This window comes from Mandrillus leucophaeus, unplaced genomic scaffold, assembly GCF_000951045.1.
Source record: "Mandrillus leucophaeus isolate KB7577 unplaced genomic scaffold, Mleu.le_1.0 Scaffold125, whole genome shotgun sequence".
In the NCBI taxonomy this organism is placed as follows: domain Eukaryota; kingdom Metazoa; phylum Chordata; class Mammalia; order Primates; family Cercopithecidae; genus Mandrillus; species Mandrillus leucophaeus.
This window is the reverse complement of record NW_012100876.1, coordinates 3666287-3678756: the sequence shown is the minus strand read 5'-3', so window position 1 is coordinate 3678756 and position 12470 is coordinate 3666287. Positions and strand designations below refer to the sequence as shown.

Genomic DNA, 12470 nt, shown 5'->3' with positions numbered 1-12470 from the left:
GGCGCCATCGCGCTCGCCCTCGGCGCAGTGTCCTTTTCCAGGCGGGACGGTGCTGTCCCGGCCTCTCTACTACACCGCGCCCTTCTATCCCGGCTACACGAACTATGGCTCCTTCGGACACCTTCATGGCCACCCAGGGCCCGGGCCAGGGCCCACAACCGGTCCGGGGTCTCATTTCAATGGATTAAACCAGACCGTGTTGAACCGAGCGGACGCTTTGGCTAAAGACCCGAAAATGTTGCGGAGCCAGTCTCAGCTAGACCTGTGCAAAGACTCTCCCTATGAATTGAAGAAAGGTATGTCCGACATTTAACGCGGGCTGCGTCGGTCCCGGACTTTTCTAATTTATTAAAAACATGGCCTTGGCAGTTATTTTTCCATCACTGAGAAAGAGAGAAAAAAAAATAAACTACCCCTCCTATTCAAAAGTTTATAGTTTATGGAGATGGATGGCATAAAAATGTAAACATCTCCACACACACACACAAAAGTCTTAACCAACCGAAAAGAAAAATTAAAAAAGGATTTGTATTAAATCTTATTCTGTATATTTAATGTAGCATTTTTGTATTTAAATTGATAATTCATTATCTTTGAAGTAAATTATGAAATCAAGACACCTGTACAGGCATTTAATGTTTTTTTGTAATATAAATATATACATTTGTGTTTCCCCAAAACTGTTTCATAGTTTAAAAATACAAGTTTAATTTAATTTTTTACACCTATTGATTCTGCTGGGTATGAGCTAAAGTATTATTACAGAAAGGAAACAGGTTATACTCTTAGATTTAAAAAGTGAAAGAAACTGCAGGCGCCTTTGTAAAATGCAAAATATTTAATTAAAAGAGATTTTAACATAATGAGAGCCACTCATTACTTTTTAGAAGCCTCAATAAACTGTCCATTGCCTTGGTCAAAAGGTGCAAACTGCAACTTTTTTCAAAGTGGGGATTGAAAGGTTCCACAGACCTTCAAGTGTGCCAGGGGAAAAACATAATTAGGTTGCAAGCCCGGGGGAACCTGGCCCTGCCCAGAAAGCAGATCTGGATCACTGTTGCGGGCTGTTTGGGAGAGACTGGACCCTGGAGGAAGGAGAAGAGAGACCCAAGTGTGTACCCAGAAGGGAGAAAAGATGGCAAAGCCAGTTAGGGACACGCACCACCCGAGCGCCATCGCTTAACCTAATTACTTCCAATCAGTGTCGTGTTTTATGCAAAGTAATCAGCTGCTGAACTTTGCTAATGAGTTCGATTTTATGCCGGATTTAGCCCTTATTACTATTTCAAGGGTGCTTCGGGCTAATGCGAGGGGGAGTATTCAGGGATGCCAAGAGGAAGGCTTTCCCAAGTCACCGTCTTCTTCTCTGCCCCTTCAAATTTGGGCATTGATCTTTTTGGATTTGATTAAATTATGAACGTTCCATCCCAGACGGTGCGGGTGGTGGGCGGCGCAGGAGTGTCCGCTCAGCTACGGGGCTGGGGTCGAGCGGGACGGGCGAGGGGACGGTTTCCCCCTTTCACAGGTAGGTGTCACACTTGTCCTGAATTTCAAGCCTGCACTTTGCAGAGTCGGAGATTGCAGAGTGGGCGGAGGGGGAGGAGGGAGCGCCACAGCCACTTGGGGGAAGCAAGGGGAGCCCCTGAAAGGATCCCTCCCCCTCACAACGGGCCTCTTTTCGGACAAGTGGCCTTCAGAAGTTCGAGGCCATTTGCCTAGATAACGAGGCCGTTGTGGACTCCATCAGGCTTGTCGTCGCTTTAGCACTTTTCCCAGCTTAGATGCAAGAATCCGAGCAGCTACAAAAATATTTTTGGGGTTTTATTTTCTCGTTTTAATCCCGCATACTTCATCTCAAAATGAAAAGTCAGGATGCATCTGAATCCCTAATGAGGAAGAATCAACGCCCTGCGCCGGAGGCCGGCCAACGATGTGGGTTCGGGCTTGGCTGCGGTGCTGACGGCTCCATTTTGCAGCCGAGATCTGGAGCCCGGACGCGTTTTACTTCGTGGGAAATTTTCAGTGGTTGGGGGAGGGAGTGGGGGTCCGTGTTATAGCAAAAACATACCCCAGCGAGGGAAATTAATTTGCTCTATTAAACCCAAGCCTGAGTGTAGAGAGGGAATGTGTTTGCACATAACACCGGCTTAATTAGGCTAAATCAAAATGCACATATTTGCATTTCTACTGAAGATGACTTTAACCTTAACTCAGTGTTTTAAACCCACCCCGAAGTTTCACTGGAGTTGCTTTTGCTATTTCTTTTTTTTTAACCTGCCACGGAGCTCCTTTAAGCTTATTCGAATTTAAACAAGTTTGAAAGCTGCATTGTCCAGATGTTTTAGCAAACAGCGGTGGACTTCAGGGTTTAAATTAGTGAGAAAATTCACGCAGGGAAAATGGTTTCAAAGCTGGAAGTGTGAATGATTAAATATGCATGAACGATCGTATTTTATTTTGTCCCTTTAATTATAAATGATTTTTTTAAACAATTGAATTCCAGAGATGACTTGCCCTCGCTCTTTCTCCCCCCACCCCGCGCCTCATCCCCCTCTTCTCTCCCCTCCCTCCCCCACAGCCTGGTTCACAATCAGCTTTCCCCCCTGTTGAATATGCAGCCCCAGGAGTCACCTTTTCTAAAAAAGTCAGAAGAATAGGCCAGTCCCCTTCTCTTAAGGGAGACTTTAAGGACATCAACTCGGCGGGGTTTTGGAAGCATTGGCCCTAAACCCTGCCCAACGATTTTAAAAAGAAAATTACAGGCCTCCCAGTGTTCCCGGGAATATGCAAATGGCAGGGCGCAGGCCTCCCAAATCAGACCGCGAAGGCTCGGGGCTGGGAGCCGAATGCCCGCCGAGCTGCCTGGGAACTGGAACCGCGCACCCGGGAGCGCCAGGCGTTTCTCTTCATCCAGGGGCTGCGCGGGGAGCCTCCCGGCTGAGGAGCTAAACCGCTGGGGGCTCGGCGGCTGCTGCCTGAGTCGGTGACCCCTGCCCGCATCCTCCCGCCCTGGGCCTCCGCAGGGTCTGCGGTTTTCTATGCGCACTTGGTCTTCAGTACTAGCACCCAATTACGTCTGGGTTTTTCTTCTTTACAGAGCTGGGTTTCCGTGGTCACCAGCTTTTCTGGTGTTTAGCGACTTTGAGTTTGGAGGTGGCCTACCAGGTAAATGGGGGGTTCAGGGCATTTAGGAAATGTCTTCCTCGCTTAACCCCAGAAGTGGTTGCGTGTCTGTAGGATTCCCAAGTTCCTCCCGGAGCCTCTCCTTTGCGTCTCGGGCCCTCCAGCAGGCGAAGCCTCTTAGACGCTCTGGGGAAAATTTCCAGCGTGTACGGGGTTCAGGGTTTGTTATCAGGCATGGAATGGGGCGCAGACGTTGCGCGAGGCAGAGCCTAAGGTCCCGAGGTGCTGAGACTGTGCTGGCGTTTGCCACCTGCGCCTGGCTAGACAGTTTCTGGGCCTCAAGAAACGCCTACCTTGGCATTTAGGGACCAGAAGCCGCTGGATGTCTAGCAACAGGGGTCACGGGATCACTGCATGGGGTCTCTGTAAGCAGTCCCCTGAGGCAGTGCAAAAACGGGAACCTGCTCTGTGCCGGGCCGAATCAGTTCATGGAATTTGGGAGTCAGGAGAGATTCCTTTCTTCTTCCCGCTCCTACACTCCGGGTACCAAGGCCCGAAATGCTGTTCCCCCAACCCGGGTGCTGGGTCTGCAGCAAGGCCTCCTGGTTTGCAAACCCCTCCAGGCCGCTTATTCCGGGTGCCATGCGCAGCCCTTGGGACCTAGAAGATTGAGGGGGAGGGAGGGTCGCGCGTAAGGTTTTGGAACCGGCCGTGCCTCCTAGTCCACCTGTCCCGCACAGTTAGCTGCCGACTCGGACCGAAGCGCGGAACAGCGCAATGCAAACCGCCCAAAGTGAAAGGAATGTAATTGCGCTCCCATGACTGAGCCAGACGCGAATGCAGTTTAGGAAGGGCGCCGCCTACCGGTCCCCGGGAACCATGCGATTCGCAGGGAGGGGGACGAGTGGAGACCCCAGCTATCCCCGCACCCACCGTGGGGCCTTAGCTTTGAACTCTGGCCCGGAGAAACTTAAACTGCTTCTCCACCCCAACGCGCCACAGCCCTGGACCTAAGACCCAGTTAGCATTCGGGATTTGGGGAGCAGGGCCCATGACTTGAACAGTGTTAACCCTACCGGTTCCCGCCACAGCTTCAGCACATTTCAAAAAAACAGGCGTAGGCAGTTGAGAAATATGCTACCGGCTGAAATAGCCTGCGGGTGGGGGCTGCAACCCTGAGCACCCGGCAGCTCCCGCCCTGTATCAGGTGTACTCTTTTCCACTCCTGCGGGCCCTTACACGTTCAAACTGTGGACCCCGCGCAGTTTTAATTTGCGGTTTGGAAAATGGGGGTGCTACCGTGCAACCGCGCCCCAAAGACCGTTTTGGTCTTTAGAGTTTTTGGCCTGTGGGTGAACATCTGTAGAAAAAGGAAAAACAAAACAAAAGTACCCTCCCATTGCGTCGAACCCTCCTATTTCGAAAAGAACTTTCATGAGGTCAGCGTGGCAAGGCCTGCGGTGCTCACCTCGGCTTCGCCCTATCCCTCCAGAAGCCCTCATAGGTTGTGTTCACTGTTCTCCCTCAGGTGCAGGGTTGTTGGGGAAAGCCGGGCGCGCCCTCAGGCTGGATCTTTGTTTCCCTCGTCGCCCGGCCATCGAACAGGAGGGAAATCGGGCCCGACTGGGACCTTGGCGCCCGCCTTCCCCTTAAACTGGCTAAAACTTCAGGACTGTCCCTAGACCCACCCCGCGGGTCTTCCTTTGTGTCCAGCGCAGAGCGGATCTCCTTTTCGTTTTCACGATTACTGCGACTTGGGCCCCGGGCACTAGTCGAGCCCAGGTTGTGGCCTAACAGCAGATCGCCTCGGGGGCTTAGCTGCAGCTCTGGTCGCACCTCCAGCGCCGGGCGGCCTCTCGGGGCCAGTGGGGGTCTCTGGCCTCTTGTCAGCCGCGGGTCCCAGCCCTGGGTCCCCAAGGCCGCTCGCCGGGCAGCGTTCGTTTCCGGCACCGGGACGAGCCCAGGGCGCCCAGACACCACTTTCCCAGTGAAATCTGCTTTTATTTGCTCCAAGCAAACCCCGGGCTCTCAGCGCTCCCGCCTGATGGATGCAAATGTAAATGTGCACTTATTTAATTGGATCAGGCCCCAAGATAAAAGAGATAAACGGCTCCCCGTTTGCTAACTTATTTTCCGAGGCATGCAGCGCCGCGTGGAGGGGAAGCTAATGAAGGAGCAGCGCAGCGCTTGGCACTCGAGCTCTCCGAAGCGGTAGCACGCCGGCCGACCGGCTCCGCGTGGGCTGCAACTCCTTGTCGACCTGCTTTGCACTGGCCCTGCCCGCTAGATAGGGTCCCCGCAGGACCTTCTGTGCGCCAGGCTGGGAAAGTGAGAAGGCGTGATGTTGGCATCGCGCTTGCAAATACCCGACCCTCGCCACAACTTTCTCTTTTCTCCACCTCGGTTTGTCCCCCTCTCCTTTCTTACCCAAGTCCCCATGCTTGGGTCGTACTGGCTGGGCCCATTCCATAGAAAATCCTTCCTATCTTCTTTCCCAGGCATCTTCATCATTCCCCAGGCGTCGTCTTCCACCCCAATTGGAGGTTTCAGAAAAAGACGCGAGGGCCATGAAAAAGACCAGGTGCGACCCTCCAGCCTCCAGGGTCCTGCGGAGCCGCCCTCGAGAAGGAAGGACCCCCTTCTCTGTTCCCACAAGGCCCTTTTTTGGAGCATGAGATTTCTTTCAGAATCAGCTGGAAGACATGGATTAACCCCTTTTCTCCCAAATAATGTAGGAACACAATACACAGAGCCCTTAAGTCTTTGCAAGGGGTCGCGGAACCCCGAAAACCAGACATTAGGAGAAAGGGGTGCCTGGCTCTTGCCTCCCTGGGGCGGGAGTTCGAACCTCAAGGACAGCGCATCCTCCTTCCCAACAAGTTTGTTTTCCATTTTGGAGTGTTAGTTTTTCGTTCCTGCAGTTTCTCTCATGTTCAGAAGGGCTGCGAGGAGGTCGGGATGGGCTTGGGAGAGAGACCTGATGAGACAACCTGCCGAGAATGGGTGCACAGCAGTCGGTGGTGAGGGGCGCCCTAGGCTGAGACACTGTGGGCGGGAGGGCTGGACTGGCGGTTGCGAAGGACTGGGTGGGAGGGAGGCCCGGTCGGGCAGGGCGTCCCGGCCACGCCCCGTCCCCAACGCGCTGATGGATCGGCTTGTCAGGAGAGCTCTGTAAGCGGAGCCCATCAGAAAGCACTTACCTCGCTAAACTGAAATTACTGTCTTTTCAGGGGCTAATTTGTGTAACTCCCATGGAGGGGCTTGGAGGGGTTTGATGAGGCATAAAATGATGATTAATGAATTTATTGGCCGCTGCTCATCAAACAAGGACTGGAGAGTTCGCGTCTGCACTGGCGGCCTGGCGGCGGCGCTCAACACAACTGGGGTTCAGCCTCCAGGGGCTCAGCGCCTGCTCAGGTTTCCCCAAGTGCCCGGTCCTGAGTGCTTTCCTTAGCTACTTCCTGCTGGCGGTCTCCCCTACGACCCCAACCTAATTCGGGGCACAGGCTCTAGCTGCCGCCATCGCCCCTTGCGAACCAGCTGCCCAGGCCTGGGGGGAGGTCCGCTGCAGACCCATGGGGGCAATGGCTTCTCCAGGACTGAGTGTGACTGTGGCACCCGAGGCAGCCTGGAGCTGGGGGACTGGAGTTGTCTTCCAAAAATGTTATAGTTTACTGGGTTGGTACTTGGGCTTTGGTGGCTCAGCCCTGCCTCTGCAACTTACTAGCTATGTGTCCTTGGACAGATCCAATACCCAATCTGAGCCTCGGTGTCCTCATCTGTGAAATGGGGCTTTACCACTCCTGGCTTTGTGAGGATTCAAGTGCATGGCGCATGGCTACCCTTCAATACAGTTAATAAATCATGCTATTTTAAGACTTCAGTTCACTGAAGATGCTAGCTAAGGCCTGGGAACAAACAGAGGGTGGGAGACAGAGGCTTGGGTTGTGACTTGAGGGAGAGAGAATCCTGCCTGAATGGCTGATCTTTCTCAGCACTTGCCTCAACCTCCCCACCTTTCCTGGCTCTGGCTTGATAGCCGGACAGTGAGGGAGACCGAAAGGCAGTTCAACCAGGGAGTGACCTGCTCAGAGTTGAGCTTTCTGGAGCTGACTGGAGCTGCCACGTGGCTTGTTTACATGGCAGAATCTACTTTCAGGTTAGTCTGCTGGACGGTTCAGAACTTCTTCTTCTCATAACCCACCCTTTGTCTGTAGGCTCCTGTCTTTTGGAATCTGTCCACAAGGACCTTTTGGCTATTTCTACTGGTTTTAATCAAGAACCTGCAGCCCATGAACTTATCATTTCAACCTGGATTATTTTCTCTGATTGAATCACCTCCCCTGCCTATCTCATACCACCTCACTCTGTCCGTCCCAGATCTCCGAACAGTGGACTTCTCCCTTGCCTTCCCAGGACATCTGGTGTTCCTGCAACAGAAGACAGGAAAGACCTTGACATTGACCTCTCTAGTGGAATGCCTATCCTAGTCTCTGTGTTAATACAGCCCCACTTAAACTGTTCCCTTCCCTTCTTCTAACCACTGTCAATGAAGCACCTGCGATACACCAGATGTACTGTTCTAGTCATTGATGATGCAGCAATGAACAAAGTCCCTGCCTTCCTACACTTGAGAGAATATGACAGAAAATAAACAAATGAGTGAGGTAATGACTTATCACCATGTCCAGGTGATGAGAGTTATGAGAAAAATTTAGTAGGGTAAGGGGTTAGTGACGGCAGTCTGGGAACCCTCCCTTAGGAAGCTTTCTTAGGTGTTTGCACAAAGTCCTGGAACAAGTTAGGGAACAGGCCATGCAGATACTCGCAGGACGAGAGTGCCAGGCAGAAGGAAGGGCAAATGCAAGGATCCTACAGTGGGAGCAGGTTTGAGCAGCAAGGAGATCTTTGTGGAAGGGGAAGAAGCCTAGGTAAAGCTAGGGTCAGGTTATATGGGACCTTGTAGGTCCTGGTGGGATATTTGGGATTTATGAGAGAGGGAGAAAAGGAAGAGGTGTGGGAGGATTTTGAGGGGAGTAACAAAATCTAACTTCTGGGTTTTTTTTTTTTGGTGGGTTTTTTGTTTGTTTGGTTGGTTTTTTTTTTTTTTTGACAGTCTCACTCTCGCCCAGGCTGGAGCACAGGGCGCGATCTCAGTCACTGCAACCCCTGCCTCCCAGGTTCCAGTGATTCTCCTGCTTCAGCCTCCTGAGAAGCTGAGACTACAGCCACATGCCACCATGCCCGGCTAATTTTTTGTAATTTTAGTAGAGACGGCGTTTCACCATGTTACCCAGGATAGTCTCCTGACCTCGTGATCCACCCGCCTCAGCCTCCCAAAGTGCTGGGATTACAGGTCTGAGCCACCACGCCCCGCCCAACAAGATCTAATTTATGTTTTAAATGCATCCCCAGGGTGTGAGGAGCTGAAAGTCTGATAGGGCAAGAGTGCAAGTAGGAAACAGTTAGGAGGCCAATGGAGAATTCAGGGGGCGGGAATGTTGCTTTGCACCAACCTCTACTTGGTGGTACCCAGAGAGGCAGGGAGAAGTGCTCAAGTTTGGGCTATATTTTGAAGGCAGAGTCAGCAGGCTTTACTGATGATGGATTGTATATGGGCGAAGAGAGAAGAGCGGGGAATGCTGGATGCCCCTAAGGATTTGGGCCTGAGTCCCCAGGATAATAGGGGGTGTCATTTGCTGAGATGCCTAACATTAAGGGAGGTGCAGGGATTTTTTTTTTTCCTCCAGAAAAAGGGTAAGTAAAATACTCTTTGCCCTGACCCTCAAGCCATTGGGCCAAAAGGAGCTGCTTTTGTGGACATGTGAGGCATCTAATGACAAAGCAGTCAAATGCCCAAGGCAGACGCACAAGTCCAGGGAAAATTCAACAGATCCTCTCTCCTGAAACCATAGACCTTACAGTTCTTTGACCACATCTCCCATTTCTTTTCTTTTTTTTTCCTTTAAAAAATAACCTCTCTATCCATTCTCTCTCTCTCTCTCTCTCTCTCTCTCTCTCTCTCTCTGTCTCTGTCTCTCTCTTTCTAGTAAAGATGGGGTTTCACTATGTTGCCCAGGCTGGTCTTGAACTCCTGGACTCAAGCAATCCTCCTGCCTCAGCCTCTCAAAGTGCTAGAATTACAGGTGTGAGACACCGGACCCTGGCTTCCCTTTTTATTTCTTTTTTCCTTACCAGGGTAGAAACTGAGACTGACGAAATGAAAATGACTTCTCCAAGCTCATGCCATGGGTTTAGAGACAGGGATGGATCCAAAACCCAAGTCTCCTAACCCCTAGGCCTGCGTTCTTCCCTGCCTCATCCAAGCTAAGTTTTCTGGGATATCTGTATTTTAACGGAGAACTCCTGGAAACAAAATGCTTTAACAGAGAGGAATGAATTTATAATGGCAGAATCTCAGACACCGTGACAGGCTGTCAAGGGAGATCTATTTAGGCTGGGCCGGGAAACATCTTAGCCCTCCTCAGACACTGCTGGAGGATGAGTGCCTCCTCAGGACTCCGTGTGTGAAGTACAGATGAAGAAAAAGCTCGGAATGTGCTGTCTCTCCCAGAGACTCAACAACAAGGAGAAACTGGGGCCTTTTCGCCTACCAGGGAATGTTTTCTTTCCTAAACAATTGCTGTTTGAAAGGATTTACTCATTTCTTCTATTTGAAGTGACATCTGCCCACCCACAATTATCCCATGTGATGCCAGCAAAAATTAATGTTCCTTTGCCCATCATTTCACAGCAACCCCTATCAAAGACAGATTGGAGTTGGGGGCAAGGCCCCTCATCATGGGTCCTTCATGCATTTATTTTGATTTTTTTTCTGACATTTCAGCTTCACTGTGTTTTTTTTTTTTTTTTCCCAGTCTTTTACTTGACTTGGGGATTTTGTTTTGTGTTATTTTTTTCTGTAAATGATTGATAGCTTTGTCCCCAAGGGAATCCACAGGCCCTTAGGAACAGCATCTCAACATCTTTCAAGCAGAGAGAGACATCTGTTATCCCTAGATTCCAAATCCCCTCACCATTCCAGAATGTTCCAGACACCTTCCTGGCTAACATGGTTTGACATCAGACATCACATAGTTGTTTCTGAGACTGTTTTTTCAGATCCAAACCACAAGATTTTTTGTTTGTTTGTTTGTTTTGTTTGCCCTCTATTTGTATCCAGTATCTAAGTCCAAACCCTGTGTAATAGGTGTCTTTTTTTCCAAATACTCATCTGTGCAAAGATATTCATTGGTCGCTGAGGGCCAATTTTCCTGGATCACATAAAAGAGAAGATTAGTGGCAACGTGGAGAAAAGGGCTCATTTGGAATAAATACCACCTCTTTGCTTTCATGAAGAGTGTGGCAGAAAAGTCATTGGCCTGGTTTATTTTGGTTGGTGGAGTTATTTTTCTTTCTGGGTTTTTTTTTCTTTTTAATTTTCCCTTTCAATCTGGCTAAGGCCTGACAAGTTCTAGAGCATGTAGGAGGAACATCTGGGGCTCCACAGGGCTGGAGACTAAAAGGAACCAGAGCCCTGTACTCCACGCTCTTCAAACTCACTCATTCCAGGGCTGGAATGAGTGCAATTTCTATTGTGATTACTATTTAGAAAATAATTTCCTTCCAAGTTTTTCATGATTTACTTATTTAGGAACATTTATAATGCTACTGAAACTGAAACAGAAGACACTTATAAAAGAAATTAATTCAATGAAATTCTTGACCCCATGGGTTTGAAAGTGACTGAGATTTCTCAGGGTCTCTGATTGCTTCTAGAGGCTTCCCCTGACCCTGTTCTTTCTTCTTTGCAGGCTGCCCTCAAAGTTATATGGGCTGCATGAGTATCTCTTCATCTTCACCTAAAATCATGTCATGTCTTTCCAGAGATGTGCTTACCACACTTTGGAAAATAGCAACTGCTTATTTTACAGATATGGAAACTGAAGTCCTGAGAGGTAAAGCAACTTACTCAAGATCAGTCAGCTGGTTGGGGACAGAGCCAGGGGTGTCTGCCTTCCCTTCCCCACCCTGCTCCCCCCACTTCCTCACCAGTTCCCTCTGGGAGCTCTTTCTTATCAAACCCCTTGCACTCAAATCCTCATCTCAAATGTGGTTCTATGGCGCGGGATTCAAACGGGAGCGGCCTTGCAAACCCCTGAGATTTCATTGCTTCTGTCCCACTGGTCCTGCAATACCTGAACCCTTTTTTCCCATCTGTGGGTCACTCTTTGGGGGTAAAAAGCCAAGACCAATAACCAAATATGCTCTTTGACATCATAAAAATCTCTGGCCCTTCTTTTCTTCTGCAGAGACAGGAGAGGTGGCCAGAGTTTGCACCTGTGAGAAAACACAGCGGGGCGGGGCGTTGAGGTTCTCAGGTAACGTCGCAGTGAAGGGGTAGATGTCATCTTCCATCCAGAAGTTTCTGCCCCAGAAGCCCCTCGTGTCCTCTTTCTCCAGTTACCCACAAATGGTTTCCCATCCCAGTCCTCTCCTTCCTAAAGCCAACCACAGTGACATGTGGTAATTGTTGAGTGTCAACAAGTGGGGGCTTTGGGCTGTAATGTCACTCAAAGTCAACTCCCCCTAGCTTGTCCCTTTTCCCTTCTTTTCTCCTCGGGTGGGGGATCAGATAGGCCCTGCCCTACCTGCCCTGGAAGGTCAGCCATGCCCCTCAGTGCTGCTACTGCCCACCTGGCTTAGCACCCAGCCCTGCCTCTCACCCTTGCTCTAAGCCACACATCGACTAGCTGAATTATATACAGGTTGGGCATCCTTAACCTGAAAATCTGAAATCCAAAATGCTCCAAATTTCAAAAATTTTTGAGTGCTAACATGATACTGGGAGTGAAATATTTCACACCTGACCTCATGAGACAGGTCACAGTCAAAACGTGGGTAAACAACACATGGTGTATTCAGTGTCCCCAAGGGGAAAATAAAATGACCTTCAGGATATATATATAAGGTGTATATTAAATATAAGCAAATTACATGTTTAGATGTGGGTCCCATCCCCAAGATATCTAATTATATATTTTCCAGTATTCCAAAATCCCCCCCAAAATGCAAAATACAAAACACTTCTGGTCTCAAGCATTTTGGATAAGGGATACTCAACCTGTATCTCCAACTAGAAGGACCACATGCAACTCAATTTCAAAATGCCGCAAACTGAAGTTATGCCCTCCCCGTTCCTCCCCTTAGCCCTAGCTTCATATCAGCTTCTCCCCCGTCCTGCACCCAGTCACCCAGTGGAGGGAATGTAGAAACCTCCTGGCACCTCTCTTTCCCTCCCTTCCATACTCTAATTGGAGTCTTTGTCCTCTGTTGCATGGACTGTC

The 12470-nt window shown here is 49.9% G+C and overlaps 2 protein-coding genes across 2 annotated transcripts in view; one reads left to right on the top strand and one right to left on the bottom strand.

The window, feature by feature from the left end:
• Positions 1–922, top strand: part of IRX5 (iroquois homeobox 5) — a 9217-nt gene extending 8295 nt beyond the window's left edge. The window contains exon 7 of the mRNA XM_011971937.1: positions 7–922. Coding sequence (XP_011827327.1) covers positions 7–313 — 307 coding nt within the window. The 3' untranslated portion in view covers positions 314–922. The remainder of the gene's footprint in view (positions 1–6) is intronic.
• Positions 923–4215: 3293 nt separating this feature from the next.
• Positions 4216–6015, bottom strand: LOC105533467. Its single transcript, XM_011971936.1, has 4 exons — positions 5551–6015; positions 5318–5443; positions 4812–5130; positions 4216–4483 (listed from the first exon to the last, which is right to left on the bottom strand). The coding sequence occupies exons 1-4, from the start codon at positions 6013–6015 to the stop codon at positions 4419–4421; spliced, it is 975 nt and encodes a 324-aa protein (XP_011827326.1). The 3' UTR covers positions 4216–4418.
• Between the last annotated feature and the right edge of the window lie 6455 nt (positions 6016–12470).

Bases quoted from the DNA above. Each gene is read 5' to 3' on its own strand.
- LOC105533467 (XM_011971936.1), bottom strand. From the start codon at position 6,015: ATGGAAAACAAACTTGTTGGGAAGGAGGATGCGCTGTCCTTGAGGTTC. The intron at 5,444-5,550 runs GTAAGAAAGGAG...TCACTTTCCCAG, and splicing joins ACCCAAGCATGGGGACTTGG to CCTGGCGCACAGAAGGTCCT. The intron at 5,131-5,317 runs GTGCCAAGCGCT...GTTTGCTTGGAG, and splicing joins TACCGCTTCGGAGAGCTCGA to CAAATAAAAGCAGATTTCAC.